Source organism: Medicago truncatula, chromosome 3 (genome assembly GCF_003473485.1).
Source record: "Medicago truncatula cultivar Jemalong A17 chromosome 3, MtrunA17r5.0-ANR, whole genome shotgun sequence".
NCBI classification, from domain to species: Eukaryota; Viridiplantae; Streptophyta; class Magnoliopsida; order Fabales; family Fabaceae; genus Medicago; species Medicago truncatula.
The window spans coordinates 58,806,430-58,832,979 of NC_053044.1; the positions used below are offsets into that span (position 1 = coordinate 58,806,430).

The 26,550-nt window shown below is 33.9% G+C and overlaps 3 protein-coding genes across 7 annotated transcripts; all 3 read left to right on the forward strand.

Annotated features, from left to right (window-relative positions):
- Positions 1 to 1,716: 1,716 nt before the first annotated feature.
- LOC11433906 (coiled-coil domain-containing protein 124) lies at positions 1,717 to 4,074 on the forward strand. 2 transcript variants are annotated; one of them, XR_003010513.2, is made up of 4 exons: positions 1,717 to 2,381; positions 2,461 to 2,580; positions 2,671 to 2,801; positions 3,817 to 4,074. XR_003010513.2 is itself a non-coding variant. In XM_024779801.2 (3 exons), exons 1-3 carry the CDS (start codon positions 1,833 to 1,835, stop codon positions 2,683 to 2,685), a joined length of 684 nt encoding a protein of 227 aa, XP_024635569.1. In that variant the 5' UTR covers positions 1,717 to 1,832; the 3' UTR covers positions 2,686 to 2,974. The 2 variants fall into 2 exon arrangements, 1 of the variants encoding a protein (XP_024635569.1); XM_024779801.2 differs by lacking the exon at positions 3,817 to 4,074 and having other exon boundaries at positions 2,671 to 2,974.
- A 2,034-nt stretch (positions 4,075 to 6,108) lies between these two features.
- LOC11419289 (alanine--tRNA ligase, chloroplastic/mitochondrial) lies at positions 6,109 to 14,791 on the forward strand. 4 transcript variants are annotated; one of them, XM_024779240.2, is made up of 10 exons: positions 6,109 to 6,334; positions 6,414 to 6,949; positions 7,025 to 7,159; positions 7,243 to 7,395; positions 7,628 to 7,738; positions 7,839 to 8,756; positions 8,932 to 9,204; positions 10,503 to 10,712; positions 12,244 to 12,401; positions 14,079 to 14,791. In XM_024779240.2, exons 1-10 carry the CDS (start codon positions 6,217 to 6,219, stop codon positions 14,413 to 14,415), a joined length of 2,949 nt encoding a protein of 982 aa, XP_024635008.1. In that variant the 5' UTR covers positions 6,109 to 6,216; the 3' UTR covers positions 14,416 to 14,791. The 4 variants fall into 4 exon arrangements, with proteins under 4 accessions (XP_024635008.1, XP_039688158.1, XP_024635009.1 ...); XM_039832224.1 differs by having other exon boundaries at positions 6,420 to 6,949; XM_024779241.2 differs by having other exon boundaries at positions 6,110 to 6,334; positions 7,246 to 7,395.
- Positions 14,792 to 23,848: 9,057 nt separating this feature from the next.
- Positions 23,849 to 25,122, forward strand: LOC11414323 (endochitinase A2). The gene has a single exon (XM_024779517.2). The coding sequence runs from the start codon at positions 23,902 to 23,904 to the stop codon at positions 24,877 to 24,879; it is 978 nt and encodes a 325-aa protein (XP_024635285.2). The 5' UTR covers positions 23,849 to 23,901; the 3' UTR covers positions 24,880 to 25,122.
- Positions 25,123 to 26,550: the final 1,428 nt, after the last annotated feature.

The window sequence follows — 26,550 nt, forward strand, 5'->3', positions numbered from 1 at the left end:
TAAACGAGGAATAAAACATGTGGGTAATCTACTATTCAGCACACTAACCTAATTTCCGAGATATGTTACATACCTGAAATATGTCTTAGAAATTAGGGTTTTTCTTGGTTTGTGTGCTGAAAAAAGTAGATTCCTTGTACCCACATGATTTATTCCTTGTTTATTTTATGGTTGAGCATAGGTGGTTGGACTAAAACTGTCATTTCTGTGCGTTTATGGAGTTGGAAATAGGGAGGTAGGACTAAAACTACAAAAAACATATAGTTTAGTGACGATTTTGTTTGATTTAAAAAAGGTAGGACCATTTTCGTGAATTGGTTAAAATGCGAGGACCAAAAGTGTAATTAAGCCTAAAAAATATTTACCAACACTTCCATTTCCAAGATAAATTATAGGTATCTAGACTGGCGGTGTGGGTGTCAAAGACTGACTAGTCTGATCAATAGGCAGAATACTCCACTTAAATTTGAATAAAATTTAATATATCTATATAAAATCGTTCGGTTTAGGATTACGAATGGGTTGATCTTGGACATCCGGACTCAACCACTGTTGTCCACACAAATCCAAAAAGGGTCAACCGACGACCCGACGGTTTGATTTGACCCATCCATTTGCCTATTTTTTTTCACAAGGTTTTATCGGTTAGGGTCGGAGTTCGGTTATCTGTCCACCCCTAATACTTAGTGTCAAAATTTGAAAACTCAAAAGAATGAGGAGAACATAACACATGTATTTAACTGAATCAACTATATAGGTTTTCACATCGAATTTCCTCATATAAGACGAGTCACGAGAAAATGAGTGCATTCCAATACATTATTTTGAACTTAATCCTACTGCCTTGCCAACTGACAAGTTTCAATTGACAGATGAGCATGATCAAGTACGAAACTACATCTAGAAGTGCATTCTCTTTTGTGACACTCATCTTATACGACTTAAATTCTAATAAAATAAAGACACTACATAATATTGATGCTATCTAAACATAATCTTGTGGCATAATCAAACTTTTGAGAATATCTTCAGGTGATATCAACAATGTAGCATCCATCTCAATCCTCGCGAACATACGGTGTTGACGAAATACTGAGAACATGCTCCTTACGCAATTGTCTTTTGTGAGCATTATCTCGTTGGACTACAATATCCCAGGACGTCCATACTGAACGTCTTCCATCCTCCTTGTGTCTCTGGAGTTGAGTCATTGGTTGCTTTCATTCAGTTGATCATTTAGATCTTTTAACGTGACATCGTCCTAAACCTTGAACAAATAAGGATTTCCATTATTGAAGCATACTTGAGCGCTGAACAAATTGTCCATTGTTTCAAATCTACACCATAAGAAATTAAACAATCAACGAAAAACTCATTCAAATATTTCATCAAACATTTGGAGTGCAAATTATACATAAATCATAAAACTAAAAACTACTACAACATAAACATGCAAACATCTAAACATTTAAGCAACATAATTCATTTACATATAAACATTGTATCGTTTCTTGCAAAAAAAAACAATTAAAAATTAAACAAACCCTAAAACTATAAAATTTCTAACTTGTGAGGGTGAGCAATTTCTGTTGGGAGAGAGCAATTTTCTGTGGGCAATGGTCATGAAGCGGGCCAAAGCCCATGGATGTTTCATTTGGTAGACTTATTGGATCCGATCCAATTCGATTTGATGAATGCGTGCTGTGTACGTGTAGAGTGTAGACATAAAGACACGCTTCTTTTCTTTCAGCAGCAACTGCTGAAGCAGAGGAATAGGGATTTCATTCACCAGTGAGCGAAACTACTAGGGTTACGGTAGGCGTGAATTAAAGATGCCCAAAAAGATGGGTGTGAATTCTAAGGCTGAGGCGGCGAGGGCCCGCAAGAGCGCCGCGGAAACGGAGAAAAAAGATCGGGAGACTCGAGAGAAGGAGGAGCAGTACTGGCGAGAGGCAGAGAGTTCAAAGCCACGCGCCGCCAAGAAGAGGGAGGAAGAGGCGGATAAGAAGGCGGAGGCGGCGGCACGACGAGCGGAGGTACGTCGATTGGCGGAGCTGGAGGAGAAAGAGCTGGAGAAGATGATTAAAAAGCCCGACAAAAAGGCAAACAGGGTGTCGATCCCTGTGCCGAAGGTTACGGAGGCGGAGCTGAGGAAGCGGCGGGAGGAGGAGCAAGCCATGGCTATGAAGAAGGCGGAGGAAGCGAAGAAGAGGACGGCTGGGGAGGATGAGTACGAGAGAGTGGTGCTTGTGTCGAATACGAATCGCGATGATTCAATTATCGAAGCGAGTACTCTTGACGAAGCCATCGCTCAGATGAGTATCGATAACAACTTACCCCCCGACAGGCATCCAGAGAGGCGCCTCAAGGCTTCCTTCAAGGTATGTATCGTTTTATCTGTTTTTTTTCTTCTTTCTTTTTTCAATTTTGATTTGATTAATTCATTGATTCATTCATCAGGCATTTGAAGAAGCTGAACTACCTAAGTTGAAGCAAGAGAAACCAGGGCTTACATACACACAATACAAGGACATGATTTGGAAGCTTTGGAAGAAATCTCCTGACAATCCTCTTAATCAAGTCACTCACTCTCTCTCCTCCTTTATAATCCACTTTTAGCCTATCTTTTTATTTTTGTTTTCTTACAAAATTCTTTCTCTTCATTTGCAGATTGCTGCTGAGTGAATGATGAATCAATAAAGTCATGGCTTGGCGGAGTCATTTGCATAGCATTTCCATCTCAAATTCATGATTAAGTTGTCATTAACTCATTATACTCTTCTTTCTCACTCCCTCTCTCTGTAAGCAGTAGTATATGAGTTATATATACTTTCTGTAAATTATTATTACAAACTTTGTTTCTTTTCATGGAATATCACTTTGATTCTCCTCCTCCTACTACAACCAATAATCTTTGAGGCTGTCTTTATTATGTACTCTTCATTTTATCAATTACTTCTAAATTTTAAATACATTCGATATTCTTCACTTTTTTAAATAAGTACACTTTTTTAACCCACTTTTCTTTCAATTGTCAACAAAATTGAATTGCCTATTTGTGTAGATAGTTTGATTTGATCTTTGAAAACTTAAATGCAAGATTGACTCATAGCTATTAGATGTGGTGTGTGTATTTGATCCTACAAGACTTGGGATGTAAGGATAGGTTCATAGAAAGACATGGAAAATATAGAAAGCTTCCTATATAATCATTTGGCTTAAAGTGTAGGTGAATTTCTTGCCTGGACAGGGGGGAACAGGGTCTTATGGTATGCATAAATTCCATATCCGATTTGAATTTTGTCTTTTACTGGACTCTTTAAGAGAATGGGTAGCTGATAGGAGTATCTGTGACCTGACATAGCTTTATTGAACTCGTCAACTATTCAAAGATTTAATGCCCGATTTTCGTCCTCTTTACCCGTTGCGCGTATGCAGATTAGAGACACCCAACTCACAACTTTTGTCTCCCTTTCTTCCTCTCTTTGCCATTGTTGTCTTGCAAGTCGATTTGTGAGAGGGGAATGAAAGTGAAGACCATAAAATAAGCTATTGGCAATAGAAGTAAGATTGAAATCAGGCTGAGGGTAATTAGATCAAAAATACAAAATGGATCGAAGAAATAGTTGCATCTTTGAATTAAGGGTGTGTGAATGTGACTTTGGATTGTGGTGGTTGATTTTGGATCCTGTTTAGTTTCTAAATTGTCACCAAGTCTGAAAGCTTCTGACTATTAATTTATAAATTGTTTCTTTCGCATCAAGGTTATACTAATTGAAGGGAAACTGAAAATAGATAAACTTGACTCTTATGTAGAAGAAAATGGAGAAGGAACAATAAGCTCTGGTGCGAAGGCTGAAGGGAGATGAAAAATAGAAACCAAGGCGTGTGAAAATTCTAGAAGCAGAGGCACTCGAGTCATTTATTTTGATCTTAATGGTTGATAATAACCCTCTCACTCCAACATAAAAATATTCATCCTCGTTGATATGCTCCCTAATCCCTATAGTGTATATATGTGGATATGCTCTGAACACAACTGTAGATTCCTCAAGTTAGAGAGGATTATGTGAAGTACAAAACTTTTAAGAACTTTAACGTCCGTGCATTTCAATTGCTTAAATTTGAACTCAAGATCCATGTCATCCTATCCAAGTATTCTCAGCTTTACTACAGGTACTTGTATGTAAGTGTTTGACAAAACAATCTAATTCAATGCTCATTCGATTTTAGAATGTTTAATTAATGGGTTTTGCTAACAAGTGCCCTTAAGACACTAGTTAAAGATTCTAAATTAGAAATAATTGATAAGTTTTATGTAGAAAAGGTTCCTTAAATGTGTTGAATACATAAATCCCGATACAAAATTTCTTCTCTACTTAACAAATGCCCTAAGGACATTTATTTTGACAAGTTATTTAGAGTGTTTATTTGAATAAATAGTATATTAACATATACTAATTGTGTCCATTTCTCTAAAAGAAAAATAATTGTGTCCAAACATCTTACATAAGTAGGGCTAAATATGTTTCTTAAAGTATGACTAATATTCTAGGCATTGTTTGATGCGCATGATAGGATAGTAACAAGACATGATAAATAGCTTGATAATTGATATTGATAGGAAACTGAGAACAAACAAGACAAATTGAGAAAAAAATTGAGAGCCCAAACAAATTGATCGAACAAATATAAGCACAAAAAATAGGACATGATTTAAATATTGAATACTAACAATTAGGTTACAGTTAAAAATGATGATGATGTTAGCAAAAAAAAAAGATGATGATTGATTTTATTTTTTTTAACACAGAAGCAATCGGGTTTTCCGACGATGATGATGCAATTTGCTATTAACCCATATAAGCAACTGGGTTTTCAAACAAAGAAGCAAATAATCAATGATGGTGCGATTTGCAATTAGCCCAATGAAGCAATTGGATTTTAATCATCGATTAAGGATTAAAAAAGGTAAAAACTTTGTGTTGCAACTGGGTTTCAGATGAATCAAAACCATTATATGTTCAAATGAAGAGAGGTAGGAGGCAAAAACAGAAGGCATGAGCGAGGTGGATGTGCTGTTTGGTAGAGTTACACCTGATCGGGATACAAGGGAAGGAAAGACTCGTTTGTGATGAGTTTGAGAGATAGGATAAGATTAATAATGGGGTTTAATTTATCGTATCCTATTGTTGTACCAAACAACATATATAGATAGAATATGATAGTTTTATCATAACATGTTTCTTTATCTTGCACATCAAAGATACTTATAGTTACTTAACTTGTGCTCTTTTTGTTTTTTGATACATACCTAACTTATGCTTTTAGATCTCTTGTTAGCATTTTTCCTTTTTAAATTCATATTTTTATTTATTTTTTGGTTTTAAATCCTATAAATTATTTTTCCTTTTAAATGCATACTTTTTAAAATTATTTAAAATTATATATATATATTATAAAGAGTTAACTTAGTAAAAATTTTTTTTGGAGAGAGTTACTACACTTTTTTTTTTTTTTTTTGTTCATTGGGGTTTGAACCCCAAACCTTACATATATTATGTATTGTTCTTACAAATTGAGACATTGTCCTTACCACTTTAATTGATTATAGACATTAGATTACATTAATTTAACCGTTGAATTAAAAGTTTTTATTGAGTGAACGCTCCACAAGTTTTTATAAAAATTTGTCAATAGAGCTGTGTAATCAAATTTTGGAAAAAAAAATTGAGAATTTTTTTAAAAAAGAAAAGGAAATAATCTTATTCAAGACATTCGATTTCACCCTTGATCTGAGGGAATATTTTCACTGAATACAACCTCTCTATTGATCATCCTTCAAAAGAAAACCTCTGCATGAAGCTATTGAGTCTTAATAAGATCTTTTATTAAAAAAATTAAATAAATAAAGTGTATATGTAGAGTCCATTAAATAAGTCTTTATTAGTGTACTATCATTGTGGATGTTTTGATGATACAATTCGAGCTTAACTCACCTGATAAAGGATAATGCATATTTATGAAGGGTCTACTTAAGCAGAAAAAAAAAAAAAAAAAACTTAATTTGTTTTTCTTGGTTATTTTTAACTTCCTTGGCATAACCCAAAGAAAAAGGCAGAATTTGTGAATAGGCAAGATGATTGGGTGATGAATATGTGGCAACTGGCAGTAAGGAGGGAAATCTGTTGAGTGAGAAAGGAAGAAGAAGAAGATATGGTTATCCATTCCTTGATTAATAATTATTCAGGTTTGGCGGTTCCACTCTTCCCATTGCTGCTTCCGCTTCCAAAACTTGCTATTCCCTCTGCTACTTCTACTTCCACTTCTACCGGTAATTAATTAACCTTCCTTCCTTCGTATTAATTGTTATTCTTATTGTCATCATAATACGAATATGAATGTTACATTAGCAGCAGCAGCAGCAGGAGGATTTATCTCTTTCAAACAACTACATCTACGTCGTCGTCTTCTTCTTCCCTTCTGTACATCATCGTCGTTGTCATCACCGAACTCGCAAGACAATGATAGTAATTGTGTGAGTGGAGATTCCATACGGGAAAGATTTCTTAGTTTTTATGCTTCCCGTGGTCACAAGGTCCTTCCCAGTGCTTCTCTCGTTCCAGATGACCCTACTGTTCTCCTCACCATTGCTGGTATGCTTCAATTCAAACCTATCTTTCTTGGAAAACTTCCTAGACAAGTCCCTCGTGCTACTACTTCACAACGCTGCATCCGTACTAATGATATCAACAATGTTGGTCATACCTCACGACATCATACCTTCTTTGAGATGCTTGGTAACTTCAGCTTTGGTGATTATTTCAAAAAACAAGCTATTCAATGGGCATGGGACTTATCTACCATTGAGTTTGGTTTGCCTCCAGAAAGATTATGGATTAGTGTTTACCAAGACGATCATGAGACTTTCCAGTTATGGTCTCAACAGGTAATTACATCACATTTCCTTTTAATTACCCCTCTCCTCTTCCGTTCCTGTCATCACATCTTCATTTCTCTGCAGGTTGGTGTCCCCGTTGAGCGAATTAAGAGGTTGGGTGAAGAGGATAACTTTTGGACAAGCGGAGTCACCGGTCCCTGCGGTCCTTGCTCTGAAATTTATTATGATTTTCATCCTGAGAGGGGATACGCCGATGCTGTAAGTAGTATGATATACTTGTTTCAAATTGAGTTATTTCAAATCACTTCACTGACAATGTTTTATGGCTTGAGTGTTGAAAGCAGGATCTTGGTGATGATACACGGTTTATAGAGTTCTACAATTTAGTATTCATGCAATACAACAAAAAAGACGATGGTTCTCTCGAACCTCTAAAGCAGAAGAACATAGATACTGGGCTTGGTCTGGAGCGCATGGCTCGCATTCTTCAAAAGGTATTTCATTCTTTTGAATTGCTGTAAAAGTGAGTGACTATTTGTACTTTTACAAGTGTTTCTAGGAGACTAGAACTAGAACTATGATATTTCTGCACCCTACACCACAGCCTCGCTTAATGTTGAGAAAAGTGGGGCAAGGAAAAAGGGTGTGAATGAAACATTACTCACAATACTCTCATTTTCATTTGCTCCTCAAGTCCTTTTTATATTTATTCATTATTCATTGCAGGCTCCAAATAACTATGAAACTGACTTGATTCTCCCCATCATAGAGAAGGCCTCTGAATTAGCAAATATTTCATATGGCATATCTGATGACCAGACAAAGAGGTATCTGAAAGTAAGTGTGACTATCTTCATACAAATTGCGGTAGAATTTTAAATAGTTTATTTCAATTCGCCTTATCACTTTTAATTTATGCTGTTTTTCCTTTACTTAGATAGTAGGAGATCACATGCGTGCAATTGTGTTTCTCATCTCTGATGGCGTTGTACCATCAAACGTTGGGAGGGGTTATGTAGTTCGACGGCTTATCAGAAGAGTTGTTCGTACAGGCAGGTTGCTTGGTATAAAAGGTGATGGTAGGGGAGACCCTGAAGGAGCATTTTTACCTATAATTGCTCAGAAAGTATTAGAGTTAAGCACTCACATTGATGCTGATGTGAAGAATAGAGCACCCCGTATCCTTGAGGAGTTGAAGAGAGAAGAGCTTCGATTTGTGCAGACGCTGGAGAGAGGAGAGAAATTGCTTGAGGAGAAGCTTGTTGATGCTATAACAAGTGCTGAAAGAAGTGGAACTGTACCTTGCTTGGCTGGTGAAGATGTGTTTATTTTGTATGATACTTATGGTTTCCCTATGGAAATAACAAAAGAAGTGGCTGAAGAACGCGGTGTGAGTATTGACATGAATGGTTTTGATATTGAGATGGAGAAGCAAAGACGTCAATCTCAAGCTGCACACAATACTGTCAAGCTTGCCATTGGAAGCGGGACAAATATTGCAGACAATGTACCTGACACTGAATTTATTGGATATGAAAGTCTTTATTGTAAAGCAATTGTAGCAAGCCTAGTGGTAAATGGTGATCCAGCTGTACAGGTTAGGGAAGGGAGTAATGTGGAAATTTTGCTGAACAAGACTCCATTTTATGCTGAATCAGGAGGACAAATTGGAGATCATGGTTTTCTGTATATAGCAGAGGGTGAGAATCAACCTAAGGCTATTGTGGAGATAATAGATGTTCAAAAGTCTTTTGGTAATATATTTGTTCACAAGGGTACAGTCCAAAAGGGTGTTCTAGAGGTTGGCAAACTAGTGGAAGCAACAGTGGATGTAAAGTTGAGGCAACGGGCCAAGGTACAAAAACTGTGTACCCACTCATTTTATTTATTTACTTCTTTGGTGAATCTTAAGTCATAAATAACAGAATTTGATACGGACAAAAATTTACATCATCATAGTCATGCCTATTTTCAAATCCGAAGCTTGCAAGTTGTTCAAGATTACAGTAAATATAATTGGTGCTTTGCAGGTTCATCATACCGCTACTCATTTACTACAAGCAGCGCTTAAAAAGGTCATCGGTCAGGAGACCTCTCAAGCTGGTTCTTTGGTGGCATTTGATCGTCTCAGGTTTGATTTCAATTTCCACCGTCCACTCCTTGATGGCGAGCTTGCAGAAATCGAACTGCTGATCAACGGATGGATTGAGGATGCGATTCTTCTTCAGACCAAAGTGATGCCTCTTGCTGATGCAAAAAGAGAAGGCGCAATTGCAATGTTTGGAGAAAAATACGGGGAAGAGGTTGGACTTGCTACAAACGCTTTTGATATTTAACTTTGAAATTAATTTAGCTTACTTCTGTTTTGGTAGTTTTAAACATGAAGTGTGTACATAAAAGAGCTCAGAACTTTGACCTTCAGGGATGGATTGCAACTAATGTTCAGGAATCATCATGTCTTCTGACCTAAATTCCCACATTACTATTACTATTGCTAGATTCCAATTACATTGTGATTTCAGATGCATCAATAGTTATCCCTCTCTCTATTACTTTTAGCAGCACCTACACATGGACCATAGTAGTGAAATATACGGCATAGTAATATACTAGATTCTGAAAAAATATTAAGAGCATCCAGCTGTGAAGAATTCTTAAACTGTACAAACAAAATGTAAATCCTAACAGCCCACAACCATGTCTACATCTAAGTTTGGTTATGACTTTGATTGGCAAAATTTTATTATTAGTGGCAGCTAGTTGTTAGCAGCTTGCCTTATAGCTAAAAGTGGCCATGCTAACAGTCTGATGTTAAAGTATCTGATAAAGTTAGCGGTTAACTCGCTGATAAATATAAAATGACAAGTCTATCTTTTTTTTTATATAAATTGTGTTTATGTGTAGTATTGATTTGTAAATTATTATCGCTTTTAATACTTAAATTTATTTAATATACTTCTCATTTCTACATAAAATGTGATAATGCTAACAAAATGACATGTACACATAATTCTTTCATATAAATTTTAAGATTTGACAGGAAAATATATATATACTCTCCAGGGGCTAGGATTCTTTTGTTTTAAAGGGAGTATATAATTAATATATTGAGAGTAAAAAGAAAAAAGAAAATAATATAATACAGACTATAGGCTCAGATGCTATATGAAATTTAACACAAAAATAACCCTATAAAGTAGTGGGATAAGTTTCTTTATCAAACAACTCTAGTTATTAAATCCACTATAAACCAGTCAGGTCCACCGTAAGCTACTGGATCAAAGTTGCCAATGAGATTATATATGGAGAAATGATATTTGAACATCCATTTTATGACAACTTTTGTGACAACTTTCTCTCTCATACTCACATTACTTTTTACTTTATCTCTCTATTGCTTTGGTTTTCGTGCAAATACCAATTTTTTCTTTATAAATTATGGTTGTCCTAAAAGTTGTCAACCAAATGGTTGTTCAAATAACACTCCTCTTATATATGTTCCATATTTTAGACATGTATATTTCTACTTCTCAATAATCGGCGAAAATATTATGATGTTTATCCTGTTTCTTCTTGTGTAATCATATTTGGTGTACTGCAGGTACGTGTTGTAGAGGTCCCTGGAGTATCGATGGAACTTTGTGGTGGGACTCATGTCAGTAATACTTCTGAAATTCGTGGTTTTAAAGTAATTTCAGAGCAGGGTATTGCATCTGGTGTCAGGCGAATAGAAGCTGTAGCTGGGGAAGCTTTCATTGAATATGTCAATGCTCGAGATTTATATCTGAAACAGCTATGTTCCACTCTCAAAGTATGTTCCTGATTTTAGTGTTTCAGAATTTTGTGCAAATAGTATAAATTTGTACAGAGTAGTTAATATCCATGACCATGAGTCATGCAATTAATATGACCAATACTTAATAATACTCCCTCCGTCCTAAAATATAAGCAAAAAAATTTCATATTCTTTGTCTCAAAATATAAGCAAAAAAGACTTACTTTTATGCTATTATTATGTTTTTTCAAACAAATCATCTTTTCCAATGTAAAATTAAATGCAAATTGCATTCAATTTGTTCACCTTTTTATTTTCTCCATAATTTTTAACCAATGAGAATTATTTTTACATCTTTCCATGAAACTTATTCCAAAGAGAACACAAAAAATTATACCTCAAATCACTAAGTGTTAGTTTTCTTAATAAGTGTGAATTAGTGTTTTTTGCTTATAAATTAGGACGGAGGGAGTATAAATTTGTGCGCATAGGTATCTGTTTGTTTTAAGGGGGACCCTTGGCACAACGGTAAAGTTGTTGTCATGTGACTAAAAGGCTATGAAGCACAGATACGGACACCGGATACGACACGGACACTGATACGCCGACACAACTAATAATTTGAAAAAATCACATAATTTAGTGTAATTACAAGTGTCGGTGTCGGACACGACACGTGTCCGACACCGAGACACGCCTAATCCGAGGAGTGTCCGTGCTTCATAGCTAAAAGGCCATCGGTTCAAGTCCTGTAAACAGCCTCTTGTGTAAAAAACAGGTTAAGACTGCGTATAATACACCAAAATGGTGGGACCCCTTCTCGGACCTTCCGTATGCGGGAGCTTTTTTGCACCGGGCTGCCTTTTATGGGTATCTGTTTGTTCTCCTTGCCCTTTGTTGGGGTTGAGTACACAGCAGAATTAGGGTTGAGAGACAAACCATTATATTTTTTATAAGATGGGATTCAATCACAATATGGGTAGGGTTTTCCATGCGGGTGTGGCTTAGTTGGTTATGTAGCATTGAGTTTATGGGGGAGGACCAAGATTCGATCCCCGCATAACACACTATTGGGGAGGGGTGAAGAGCTTTCAGCTGCAACCTAGGCACTCGAGCGGAGATTAGTCCCATTGCTTGTCCAAAGGACTGAAGTCTACTGTGATACTCTGTGGAGCCACTGAGGTGTCAAAGGCCCTAATTACAGCGTTTTCTTACCAAAACCAAAATATTTACTACGACATTGTCATTCCTTACAAAGAATTTCTAGTTTGTTTCCTTGTGTATTATACATATAAGATAAGGGAACTGTCTCACTTTTTTCATGCTCGCACATTTGGGGTTCCTTGTTGCATGCGTTCCTCAAATACATAGAGTAGTATTTCCTTTATGTCTATAATAATCTTTAACATGAATTTTTAATAAAAAATGGGCAGCCCAGTGCGCTAAAGCTCCCAAATACGCAGGGTCTGGGAAAGGGGTCCTACCATTTTGGTGTATTGTAGATTTTGACGTTTTCTGCATCTGGTACCATTTCTATCCTTGAATAACTTATAATCAACTTTTGAAGGTTAAACCTGAAGAAGTAACTGTGAGGATAGAAAACCTTTTAGAGGAGTTACGGGTAGCAAGAAACGAGAATTCGGCTGTGCGTGCAAAAGCAGCAGTCTACAAAGCTTCAGTTATTGCAAGCAGAGCGTTTTTGGTGGGGCATTCAAAACAGTACAGGTAATACTTCTCCATATTGTACTATTTGTTACTTTGATATGGGTTTGGGAGAGAACCTTCTCCCTTGTTAGCAACACCAAAAAAAGTTTTTCTGATTAGATTATTTATGCCTGTAAGGTACAAACTATTGTATATAACTGGGGAAGAAGGTGAAAAATATTTCCTTGATATAATGTCATGTCATAACCAACTGAAATCCAACAATCGGAAACTGATCCAGATATCTATGAAAAGGGAGCCCAAAATAAGTTTAACAAATAAATATTAAATAAACAATTAATTACAACAGTATAATACAATTAAAAAACTAATAATAAATTTTTAATGAACTCCATACATACTCAAAATATAGTAGCTCGAAACTCTAAATTCGTTAGGGAAGTGTGCAACGGAGGAAGGCTTAATGGGTGTTCTATTTTTTTCCCAGTAGCACTTATATTATAAGTGTTGTGGTACTCTATTTCTAAAGTTAAAAAAGAGTTCATGTAATTAGGAGGAAAAAAATGGAAGTTGATTAATTTAACTCCCATACAAAAGGCTAGTTGTGAATAAAATTAATAGATGCCAAAAGCTTGGATGAATTGAGCTAATGTATATTGTTATTCATACTCAAGCATATAAATCTGCATTCACTTCGTCAATTTAATTTCCTTCTAATTAGGTAATTAATTTATTCCTAATTAAATTAACCATTCAAAGGTAGCCCAATAACTGCTAAAACAAAAGTTGTCTGAGCAGGGACAGATTGGAAAGGGAAATGCACGGCCCCTTCCATCTCCCGTTTTCTCGTTTGCAGATACAACCTCCTGGGTGAAAGGCGATATTCCTATTCTAGCAGCGGAATTTCTGCTTCAGATATAAAAGTCTAACTTTTCACTCCCGGCTTGTGCGCTTTTGCTTTAGGAAACTCCACCAACGACAAAATCTTTATCAACTATTTAGAGGAGCACAAGCTTTTCACCTTTACCAACTCAGTAAAGCTCCAAAGTTCATCTGTTTCAACGGATGGCCCCCTAAATATTATTTAACTATTATAAATTAATATTCATGTGATATTTATAATTATATATTTTTTTGACATAGTTTTGGATCTGTCCGTGTTTGAGTGCAAACTATTCTGATTGTTATCCATATAACTTTAGTAATACCGACTGGAATGATATGCTATGTCATAGAAGTAGAATGACATGGGACAAGGGTAGGTTACACACATGCGTGTCCCCCCTCCCCTGGGTTCGTCTCTGCCGGAAAAATAGAAGCAGAGGTCTTGCATCACATCATTGATATTCCCTCGAATATATTTTCTATGATTGCTGCTGGCATAACTAGAACATGGGAGGATGTCTTTCATATGTGTATTTCCACAAAAGGGTGACTTGGTGCTAAAACTCCCGCACCCTTGTGGGTTTCAGGATAGAGTCAGACCCATTGTGAGTTTGATAAAGGGCAACCTAATCGTAGTGTGTTATAAAGCTCCCGCGGTGGGCTACGGGAAAGGCTTGCACACGCACAGGTCTGTTGCAGGTAATCTTTCCTGGCACCTAACCTTTGACCTCGTAATCAACACTACAAAGGACTTGGAAATAGAAAAGAAAAATTATGGTTGAAAATGTAATGATTGTATGGTCTTTAAGTTGATGCATCAGTTTTATTTATTAATTGTTGAAAATCTTGCAGGATACTAGTTGAGTGTTTGGATGATGTTGATGCAGAGTCACTTAAAAGTGCCGCAGAATATTTAATGGAAACACTAGCAGATCCAGCAGCTATTGTCCTGGGCTCATGTCCAGGTGAAGGGAAGGTTAGTTTAGTGGCTGCTTTTACTCCAGGGGTGGTTGGTCAGGGAATTCAGGCAGGTAAATTTATTGGACAGATAGCAAAATTATGTGGTGGTGGAGGAGGTGGAAGGCCCAACTTCGCTCAGGCTGGTGGGAGGAAGCCTGAAAATTTGGCTGGTGCCCTCGAGAAAGCTAAGTCAGAGCTTATAGCTTATCTTTGTGAAAAAGGGAACTGAGTCCATACACACCTGGCAAATATTTTTATGTCATTAAGGCAGCAGATAGTATAGATTCTTTGTTTTTGAGACTATCCAGCACAAGAGGGGCAGAAAAGCTTATGTGAAGATTTTTCTTTCTGTTCCAGGAGGCTTACAATTGAAGTTTCCGAATAGTATATAGTGACCCATATGATCCCAACTTGTAATTTTTAAGTTGCGAATCTCATATTGGATGCAAAACTTTGTTATAATTTTTAAGTTGCGAATCTCATATTGGATGCAAAACTTTGTAATTGTAACTACACCCCATACATGAAGGCTACGTATAAGGTGGACTACTCTTTGGGTAGTCCACTGGTGTACCGTGTAGAAAATTTGCTCGCATACCCTTTCACCATGAGTTTTCATTTTTCACTCCGGGTTAGCAAAAATTGCAGGAAAAATAGCAACTCTTGGTGATATGAAGCCCTCTCGGGTTTTGGAACTAGGAGTGGGTTCCTTAGTGAATTTAAAATTAGAATCAGACTTTTACTTTTCCCACCCTATTGTATTCTCACGTGCCCAATTTTTTTTTTTAAGTGAGTTTGGATTATAAAATCTAAAACATTCTTAAATTGATTGTTGGAACAAAGAGCGTTTGTGAAATCACTGTAAAATCACATTTCTGATTTCATAATCCGAAGCCCTTTTAAATTTTTCGGATTATAAAATCTGAAACGTGTCAAACACCCCAGAAAAGCCGCACTTTGGCGTAAAAAAAGGACCAGCTCGGATTATATAATCCAGAATGTCATAGAAAAGCCTCACTTTGGCGTAAAAAAAAGGACCAACTCGGATTATATAATCCAGAATGTCATAAAATATTTTGAATTATATAATCCGAAATGTATCGGTACAGAAACAAAGACATTGTTTTCCCCTAAGACATGTATATGGAAAAAACAAAGACATGATATAATTCAAATGATATAAACATGCATTCGTCATCGTATAAAATAAATAGTTAAATAAAAATGATAAGAAACAACACAATTTTCATGATAGTTAAATATGCAACTTGAGATATCATCAAAATACCAAACATGTGTGCATTAATTATAGTGATCAAGAAGTTGTAGAACAAGTGCACATCACAAATTTTAGTATGGTGAAGGATTTTTAAGTATGCTGACGTGGTAAGCGCACATGACAAATTTTAGTTCTCAAGAGTTTAACACAATATATTACTATCAAATGCAAAAATAATTAAGATGTTTCATGTAATCTAGTGGAAAGTTGGTATGTTGCTGGATACTGTGTCACTGGTTCAACCCTTGTTGCCACCAAAATTTCTTTTTTTTTTTTTCGAAATTTTTCCTTTTTTTTTAACTTCATCTTAAACCTTCATACAGGTCCGTTCGACCCGGTTGAAGACCCACGTAACCCAAAACATGAAAACCATTAATTCAAGCCATTTTAACACCGAAATTTGAGATTTAAACACAAATTCTTGAAGAAAAAAAAACATTTTGTTTGTGCTAAATGAAAAACGAGACACAAATTGTAAAAATTGCTAAATTGATTTCTATCATGTATTAACCTCTGTCAAATCCATTGATTACTTTGAATTTTTAATGCACGCTCAAGACACAAAACACATCTATGGTTAATGGCAAGCTGTTGTTTACATTAGATTTCAGAGTTCACGATTGTTCACATTCAATTCACGTGAATATACTTCCACTCTTGTAAATCAAGTTCAGGTAAAAGAAATTTACTTTAACATTGGAACAAAGGCTGTTTTGGTATTAGAATGAAATATTAATAAAATCTGGGTGTAGCAAGATGTTTCATGGGTGTAACTTGAAACAATCTAATCTCACATGTTTGTGATTTAAAACAAAGTGAAAAAGTCAGAAAAATTCATCCCAAACACGACAAGAAATTAATTAGTTACTATTAGTTAGGATCTAAAACAATAAATAAATAAATTGAAATAAATGTGTTTTATTTTTATTTTTTGAGGGAATTGAAATAAATGTGTTGTTGAAATAGAAGGAAGAAAAAGTAAAAAAGGAAATAAATACAGTGTGAAAGACAACACAATAACACTAGTGAGACACTTAATCTGATTGTTCAAAAAATCTAATAAAATTAGTCTACGGTGAACATATTGAGCAGGTACACAGTGGATACCGTGCAACAATCAACACACATGATACGTGGCACATTATTATTGGATGTAGGGTAACTTCACCGAAAAATCAATTGAACAACTTTACCATCGAATTTTCCATGTTAAATTCCTCTCGTGAATATTTTGTGATGGAAACTATTAATTTAGTGACAATTTTGTACTCTCTAAATTTAATTTTTCCAATAGTGTAATGCAACAAGCTCCATCTTGAGATGTAGGGCACGTATATCAAAGTGGATATCGCTCAAAGACAAGAGATTGCTTACCTTCAATAGCAATGAAATATTCCTACTTTGATTTGGAGCATTCGTGATCTCAAAAACGTAAATTGACAAGCTAATTTGAGGTTAACTTTAAACTATTTTGTTTTGTATGCTTTAGGGAATCCTCCAGAGAGCTTTAAAGTCACTTTCTATGGTATTTTTGACGTTTGCATGCCCAAAGTGTTTGTTTAGTAATGTAGTTTTTTATTTGGGTCTTGCAAATTTGTGCCCCTAGGACACAAGATAAGAAACTAAATAAAAAAATTTAACTTTAAAAATTGTGCATTTATAACCTTAAAAACTTTAAAACTTATTTTTCCAATACAATATTTAGTGTTTAATTCTATTTTAAGATCCTTATCTTATACTCCATCCGTTCTGAAATATAAGAAAAAAAAAAAAAACACACTTATTAAGAAAATCAATCATTATTCATTGACTGCTCTAAATTTTATCAAATAAAAATTCAATATTCCTAATTTACCCTTACACACATTGAAAACAAAAACACTTCATCAGTGGCACATTATTAATCACGTGTACTATTTGTATTCCATGCAACTATCCCACTACCACCTAGTCTTAATGAAAGATACTTGTAGTCTCCACCACCAACTGAAATCAAAACTTCTAATAATATCCTCCTTTTAACGAAATTTTTTGAATGGATTTTATACCCGCTAAATGAAAATTATCATTCCCGCCTATTAAATTAAAATTTCACATTTAAATAGCTAGTGAACTATCCAGTTTTTCTTACCTCAATTTAACAAACATGCCTTTAGAAATTGATTTAAACATGTCTTTAGATATTGATTTAAACATGTCTTTAGATATTGATTTAGAAGCTCAACCTGATCCAAATGATGAAGGAGGTGACGTGGAAAACCGTGAGACTGTAATTACCGGCGGAGGTACTGTAGTTTTAGAAGCTCAACATGATCCAAATGATGAAGGAGGTGCTGCAATTTCAGAAGATGCTGCAATTTCAGAAGATGAACATGATGGTGATGATGAATTCGACGAAGGTGTTTCATGCAATTTCACATGTTAGATTTACCTTCCTTGCAAATCTAAACCATGTTTCTCCTCCCTTGCATTAGATTCACCTTCCATTCCATTTGATGACTTTGTTTTTTTGCATTTGGCCTCGTTATCAATTTGAGAGATTACTTCTTGATCTTGGTCACTCTCCACCTCTTTATCTAATGTGTCTTCCACAATAAGAAGTGACAAATTCTTTGTGTCTTCTTCAATTCCCAAATCAAATGATGGTCCATCAAACAAAGGTTGGTGTCCTGCCATTTTTGTGTGATAGAGATAAAAGAAGAATATTAAACTTCAAATGGAGAAGGAAGCATGAATACTATCATGTGATTTCAATACACTAAATAGTTGTAATCCTGTTGATTTCAATACCGTAAATCATGATTCCAATACACTTAATTATTGCAGGTACTTAATATTAGTGGCATTCCAATTCCAATACTCCTTAAACACGCTTAGGTAATTGAACTTCAATGTTCATGCTCCATAAATGTAAAAGGGTAATTTTGGAACACTAGATTAAAATTGGTCAACTTTAATTTTTTTGCTTATGTTTTGGGACAAAAAAAAAAGCCTTTTCTTTCTTATATTTCAGAACGGAGGGAGTACCTTACAGTACAAGTTAACTTTTCCTTTCTTATTTTAATAATCATTCACTTGAGATAATGTTGAGATAATATTTTAAAAAAGATATTACTCATTTGGTTATTAAATTGGGTTTTGGAACATGTTTTCAAAGCCTTTTTACAACTACACTTGACCGTTTAAACAAAAAGAAAGAAAAACGTAACTTAGCTTCCTTGACCCGGCGGCTGCTAGTAGTTAATTAATAAGGTGCGTGAATGAATGGTGATACGTGTTAGATCGAATCTATTACATATTCAATGCTTTCTGTCATCTGTCGCTTTTACTAGATCATGTTCGCCCGGCTGCTATCTATACTTTATCATTTTGGTTTGATCATTTTGTTGATAAATGATTTTTTCATCGTTTTTCTTTTAAAAGGATCAAAATTTTAATGTTCAATACAATTTGATTATTAGTATAGTTTTGAAAGTCTGAGATTAGTAGTTTTTCAAAATTGTGGTTTCAAGCCATCTTTTAATTCAAAATCAACCCTTGTGACACATTTTCTTATCTTTTAATCTAAATAAATGATTTTCACGTATTTTTTTTCTTCATATTTTTTTTATTTTTATGATTTCATCATTTTAATGCAACAACGATTGATTTTCATCTTGATTCGGTGTTCATTTAATTTTTCATCTTGATGCATTGTTCGTTTGATTTTATGTTTTGATGTGATGTTTATTTATTCGAATTGAAATATCAACTTTTATCATTTACCAACTCAACCAATGATTAATTTGTGAAAGTTGCAAATTCAGATAAATGAGTAATTCGGTCAATTTGTACGTTATTATATTTTGCCGTTTTATCTTATTCCACTTTTAATTCTGTGGGTTTGTTTACAACTTATTTTTTTGGTAAAGTGTTTTACCAATTTTAATTAATACCACTCTTTTGGTAAAAAGAAAATCCATTCGTTGAATATAAATAAACAAACAAAAAACCTGCTTCACACATTTTAAGAAAAATAACCAAATTTAATTAATTTTCTCAACATAGCAGAAAATACTTTTGGATTCTCTAAATTGGACCTCATGAGAACTTGTCCTGGGATATTCAGAGTTAGTGAAAATTAAATTATAAATTAATTAAAAGATTTTTCTTATGCAAATTAGGTTTAAATATTGTAGAGTATAGTATGTTTTGTATGTTTGTTTGTGTTTTATTGCTATTTTAGTTTGTTTTAATTTTGTATTTCATGTGTTTGTTGAAAGGAGATACTCCATCCGTCCTCAAATATAAGTAGAAAAAAAAAAAAAACACCTTTATTAAGAAAATCAATCATTATTCATTGACTACCCTAAATTTTATCAAATAAAAATTCAATATTCCTAATTTACCCTTACACACATTGAAAACAAAAACACTTCATCAGTGGCACATTATTAATCACGTGTACTATTTGTATTCCATGCAACTATCCCACTACCACCTAGTCTTAATGACAGATACTTGTAGTCTGCACCACCAACTGAAATCAAAACTTCTAATAATATTCTCCTTTTAACGAAATTTTTTGAATGGATTTTATACCCGCTAAATGAAAATTATCATTCCCGCCTATTAAATTAAATTTCACATTTAAATAGCTAGTGAACTATCCAGTTTTTCTTACCTCAATTTACCAAACATGCCTTTAGAAATTGATTTAAACATGTCTTTAGATATTGATTTAGAAGCTCAACCTGATCCAAATGATGAAGGAGGTGACGTGGAAAACCGCGAGACTGTAATTACCGGCGGAGGTACTGCAGTTTTAGAAGCTCAACATGATCCAAATGATGAAGGAGGTGCTGCAATTTCAGAAGATGCTGCAATTTCAGAAGATGAACATGATGGTGATGATGAATTCGACGAAGGTGTTTCATGCAATTTCACATGTTAGATTTACCTTCCTTGCAAATCTAAACCATGTTTCTCCTCCCTTGCATTAGATTCACCTTCCATTCCATTTGATGACTTTGTTTTTTTGCATTTGACCTCGTTATCAATTTGAGAAATTACTTCTTGATCTTGGTCACTCTCCACCTCTTTATCTAATGTGTCTTCCACAATAAGAAGTGACAAATTCTCTGCGTCTTCTTCAATTCCCAAATCAAATGATGGTCCATCAAACAAAGGTTGGTGTCCTGCCATTTTTGTGTGATAGAGATAAAAGAAGAATATTAAACTTCAAATGGAGAAGGAAGCATGAATACTATCATGTGATTTCAATACACTAAATAGTTGTAATCCTGTTGATTTCAATACCGTAAACCATGATTTCAATACACTTAATTATTGCAGGTACTTAATATTAGTGGCATTCCAATTCCAATACTCCTTAAACACGCTTAGGTAATTGAACTTCAATGTTCATGCTCCATAAATGTAAAAGGGTAATTTTGGAACACTAGATTAAAATTGGTCAACTTTAATTTTTTTTGCTTATATTTTGGGACAAAAAAAAAACATTTTTTTGCTTATATTTCAGGACGGAGGGAGTACTATTTAAAGCAAAAGAAAAATCGCGGAAGTATCCCGAATGGATTGTGGCCGTTAGATCTAGCCTGTATTGGCATACATGGGTGGCTGCAAATAAAGAGGTGAAGCATGGTATACAATCCAGGACAGTCCTGAGGTCGTCGTTGTTGAAATCTCTTTCGGTGATTCATTTTGTTCGTACTTTATTTAAGTAAGGTATTTACTATGGTAATCTTTTTTTTTTTTTGAGGGAATTTATTATGGTAATCATGAAATTCAACATTTTTTCCGCCTTTAAAATGACTTATCAACTTGTCATTAGATTGGTCAGACCTACGTTACCCTCTCTTATTTAAGGGATAATTACCGTCTCATGATATCAATCAATCAAAATGTAATATGCATAGCCAACATTAAATGTTAAATAAATGAATCAATTATTTCTAAAAATAAAAGAGTTAATCTTAATCATTAGGTAACTTTTAAAAATTTTAATTTTAATTTAATTATTTTAAGGTGTTCAGTCTTAATTAATTTACACTGCATGACTTATAACAAATAAAATTTTACATCAAATTTCTTTCATATGTCCTTAAATTCATCACTTACATTCATAAAATTTCATCAATTCCAAAACTCCGAACGTGAGAACAAAAACATCTCATTCATTCAAAAAATTTCTTCTTTATTCTTCCCTATTGATCAACTTTTGTTTCTTTTTCATTCTTCTTCTCATTTTGATTGTTCAATTTTGTCGTTCTAAACTGCCGTAGTTTCCAATTACAGTGAGAATTGTTGTCGTTGTTTCTAGAACCGCGTCAGGTATCGTGAGTTTTTTTTTTTATTTTATTTAAACAGCCAACCTAATAAAATCTGCTAACACGCATAGACCTGCCTCACTATCAACCAAAACCTTTAAGTCCAAACAAAAGAACAAAAGTCTCATGACATAACCATTTCAGCAGCAATCGAAAAAAAAAAGCTAGTAAACTCCCACAATATCACAGCGGCAACACCTGGTAGCAGTTCTCAAAGTACAACAGATGACTTACTCAATTGTTATAATTAACTACCTCACAACCAAGAAAAAACAAATCAAAAAGAAAAATCAAGTCACCGTACCTGACGTGGTTCTGGAAATAACGACAATTCTCACGATATTTGAAATCAAACGAACGATGACGATTCTCACGAATTATGACACATGCGGCAGTTTGGAACGACAAAATTGAACAATCAAAATGGGAATAAGAAATTTTATGAATGTAAATGATAAATTTAAGGACATTCAGATGAAAGAAATTTGATGTGAAATTTTAATTGTTCTAAGTCAGTACTGTAGTCTTGTAAAAAAAAAAAAGTCAGTATTGTAGTGTAAATGAATTAAGATTGAATACCTAAATATAATTAAGGCAAGATCACATTATGGGTCCATTATCTTATTTATTTTGGTCCTTTATCTTTATTTTTTCACGTTTAGGTTATTTATCTCTCTTAAAAGCACATATACATCTTTTTTCTCATTTTTTATTAAAAAATACATCATTTTATTTTTAAAAATATATTTTTATTAAAAATGAAAAAAATTCGGAAATATGATGAAGATGTATATAATCTTCTTTAAATAATTTTTTTTTTACTAAAATATATCTCCAAATATTGTGAATTAATGTTATATTCACCTCAAATCTTCTTTTAAACACAAAAAGCAAAACCTTAATTTCACAAATGTTGCAAGACGGATGGTGGAGGATTTGTCACTGGCGGAAGGGTTATGCTTTACGAAAGTTAAGATTGTTTTGTTCTCAAAACAACAAAATTGATGTGCAATGCTACTATCAATTTTGGGGTTATTTTTATGCCGAGTTTGAATATTGAGTTAGAAAATAATAATAATAATAATATACGGTGTGACAATTTATATAACTTTTTTTTTTTTTTTGTGATGAAACTAAATCTCTTTCTCCATAAGGATTTGATTTTTGTGTTTAAAAGAAGATTTGAGGTGAACATAACATTAATTCGTGATATTTGTGTAGAATTTTTTTTGATTCAATGAAGATTCAAAGGAAGAAGATGAAGATGATGAACATCTTCATCATATTTTTGAATTTTTAATAAAAATATATTAAAAAAATTAAATTATGTATTTTTTAATAAAAAAATGAGAAAAATGATGTATATGTGCTTTTATGAGAGATAAAAGACTGAAGCGGAAAAAAAATAAAGATAAAGGACCAAAATGTTACAAATAAATAAGATAAATGAACTGTAATGTAATGTTGTTTATAATTAAATAAAAATTAAAGTATTGAATGTTATTTTGATTAAAATTGATTTTTTTTATAGAAAAAGTTGACTCATTTATTGAAATTTATTGTTGTCAATGTATATTACATTTTGATTGGTTGATATCATAAGAGGATAAATACCCCTTAAACAAGAAAGGGTAATCTAGAAAAAAACCCTTTAGATTTTAGATACAATTAAAATTTGTGACACCCCCTCCCTCCCCCACATGCAATTAAAAATTATATCCTCCTTATTTTTACTTTTAAATGAAGCTTTTTTTTTTTTTTTTTTTTTTTTTCAGAAAAAAAATCCATAAAATTAACGCGATCGATAATGGTTAATATCTTGGTAGTCAACTAAGATTTGTTGAAAAAGGAATTCCTTGTTTTTTTTTTTGCAGAAATAAACAGAGAAATATAATTCTTAGATTTGATGTGAACTTATAGATATGCACCCTTACGGATGAAAGGTATTGTTTCCTCATCTAATATAATAATGTATTTATTTATTATTATTATTATTATTAAGATTAAGATAGAGCATTACCTTACCTTACCGCGCCTATATAATATAGATGGATGGGGGAGTTGGTATCTACACAAACAAATAACACACAATTACAAAGCGTTGTTAATGATGATGAGGTTGGCACTAGTAGTAACAACAGCAGTTCTACTTGTAATTATAGGATGCTCCTTTGCGGAGCAATGCGGTAAACAAGCTGGGGGTGCGTTGTGCCCAGGGGGATTATGTTGTAGCAAGTTTGGTTGGTGTGGATCAACCGGCGACTACTGTGGTGATGGTTGTCAGAGTCAATGTAGTGGAAGCAGCGGTGACCTTGGTAGCCTCATCTCAAGGGACACCTTCAACAATATGCTCAAGCACCGTGACGACAGTGGGTGTCAGGGAAAAAGATTGTACACCTATGATGCTTTCATCTCAGCTGCCAAGGCTTTCCCCAACTTTGCCAATAATGGAGATACTGCAACTAAAAAAAGAGAGATTGCTGCTTTCTTGGGTCAAACATCACACGAAACCACAGGTGGATGGGCAACTGCACCTGATGGCCCATATGCTTGGGGATACTGCTTTGTGAGAGAACAGAATCCCAGCAGCACATACTGCCAACCAAGCTCTGAATTCCCATGTGCTTCTGGGAAGCAATACTACGGTAGGGGTCCCATCCAGATCTCTTGGAATTACAACTATGGACAGTGTGGAAGAGCAATTGGTGTTGACTTGCTCAACAATCCAGACCTCGTAGCCACCGACCCTGTTATATCCTTCAAGACCGCTCTATGGTTCTGGATGACGCCCCAGTCACCTAAGCCATCCTGCCATGACGTTATCACCGGAAGATGGAGTCCTTCCAGTGCAGATCGTGCGGCAGGGAGGCTCCCGGGATACGGTACGGTGACCAACATAATAAACGGAGGGCTTGAATGCGGAAGAGGACAGGATGGAAGAGTGCAGGATCGAATTGGATTTTACAAGAGATATTGTGACATACTTGGAGTTGGATATGGAGACAATCTTGATTGTTTTTCTCAAAGGCCTTTCGGATCTTCACTTTCACTATCATCCCTCTTCCTCAACTCCATCGACACCTAGCTACCTTGTCTTTCTCTTAATTATTATTAAAATAAATAAATCAACGTGAATCACGGTTCACCCAGTCAAGGGTAGTAGTAATTAGGTTGGGTCTACATGTTTCCCATTTTTTATTGTTGAGGGATGACACTTTCAAACATAAATAAGATTACTTGATTAAAAAACGTCCAACCTGAGACAAAATAATTATGAACCTGGATTCCTTATATTGCATTTACAAAAATCAGACATTACACACATTAATTAATCTCGGCCAATATTTAAGATAAGTCATTACATTTTCACCAAATTATTTTGGAAATATTTTTCTTTTTTAATGATTTGAGATCAGACCACCAAGATTAATTAGTATATCATATCGTATATATTGAGACGAGAAAAATAGCGTGAGCAAAAAAAAGTTTCATAGAATTGTGATACAACACAAAAATGAACTTAAATCTGGGTTTTTTTTATTGTGTAAATTTAAACATGTTAATAAATTTAAAACAGTAAATTTGTTTTGAAACTTACGTATTTAATATGGAATTTATATTTTTTTTTATAACTTGTTAAAAAAAATTATAAATACTTTTTTTAATAAAAATTGTTACTTTTAGTTGCTTTAACATGTGTAATATTGCACATAATAAACAATCATTTAAATTTTATATGTTGTGAATTGTTAAGAAGTACTCCCTCCGTCCCAGATTAACTGATCAATTTGCTCATTTCACATATATTAAGAAATAGTATTAAAAAAATGTATAAATAAATGAGAGAGAAAAATGGTTTTAACTGTTTTTGTTAAGTATTGGTGCATTCTTTACTATCATAAATACAAAGTGACACATATTGAATTGAGGGTGATGAAAGTGGTATTAAATAGAGTTATATCTAAAAAAAAGTAATTAATGTTATATTGAAAAGTGAAATGAATCAATTTTTATGAGACATTATTATTATTATTTTTTTTTAAAATCACTCGCTTATTATGGGATAGTGGAAGTAGTTGTAAATATAAGGTTAAATTTGGTGGTTGAAATAGTGTCAAGGAGATTAGAATTTGGAAGTCATATCCACCACCCACAACATTAACAATAGTATATAATTCGTAATTTTTTTTTGAGCAGTCTCACAAGAAGTTAAAAAAAATGACAACAAAGTTGTTTAAGAAAAAAGAAATATAAGTCGATTTTAGTTTTCTCTTTTTCGGTTATTTTTCCATTATGGTAGTGGTTTTTGGTCAAATTTTGACTCAAAATCACACATCTTTATCAATTTTTTTTATTTCAATTAAAATAAATAATTTTCACAAAGATTTAGATTTTTTTTTTGTGGTTCTAATAAAATCCGAGATAATTCATAAACTTTAATATTCTAATAGAATACGAAAGTTCCTTGTACATGCTCAAATCACTACCATATCTACCATTATCAATCATATCAACTCAATATCCTTAGGGGTTCTTTTTTCCTTTTTCTTTCATAAATTAAAAAGTTTGAAACCTTAACATTTTTTAACTTAAAAGGGAAAATCAATATCCTACTCGTTAACCAACTTGACATACACAGTATCATTATTTGAAATATCGAATCCAAAAATTAAGTACTAATTTAAACTATCGTCGGTTAAACTCTATTTTTTTGGTACAAGGGGAAATAGAAACAAAACAAAAAGAACAGAAGCTA

What these genes read in the sequence shown, in the direction of transcription:
- LOC11433906 (XM_024779801.2), top strand. Translation starts at nt 1,833, where the DNA reads ATGCCCAAAAAGATGGGTGTGAATTCTAAGGCTGAGGCGGCGAGGGCC. An exon ending in GCCTCAAGGCTTCCTTCAAG is followed by an intron (nt 2,382 to 2,460) that starts GTATGTATCGTT and finishes TTCATTCATCAG; the next exon opens with GCATTTGAAGAAGCTGAACT.
- LOC11419289 (XM_024779240.2), top strand. Translation starts at nt 6,217, where the DNA reads ATGGTTATCCATTCCTTGATTAATAATTATTCAGGTTTGGCGGTTCCA. An exon ending in AGTTGAGGCAACGGGCCAAG is followed by an intron (nt 8,757 to 8,931) that starts GTACAAAAACTG and finishes GGTGCTTTGCAG; the next exon opens with GTTCATCATACCGCTACTCA. An exon ending in GGGCATTCAAAACAGTACAG is followed by an intron (nt 12,402 to 14,078) that starts GTAATACTTCTC and finishes AAAATCTTGCAG; the next exon opens with GATACTAGTTGAGTGTTTGG.
- LOC11414323 (XM_024779517.2), top strand. Translation starts at nt 23,902, where the DNA reads ATGATGATGAGGTTGGCACTAGTAGTAACAACAGCAGTTCTACTTGTA.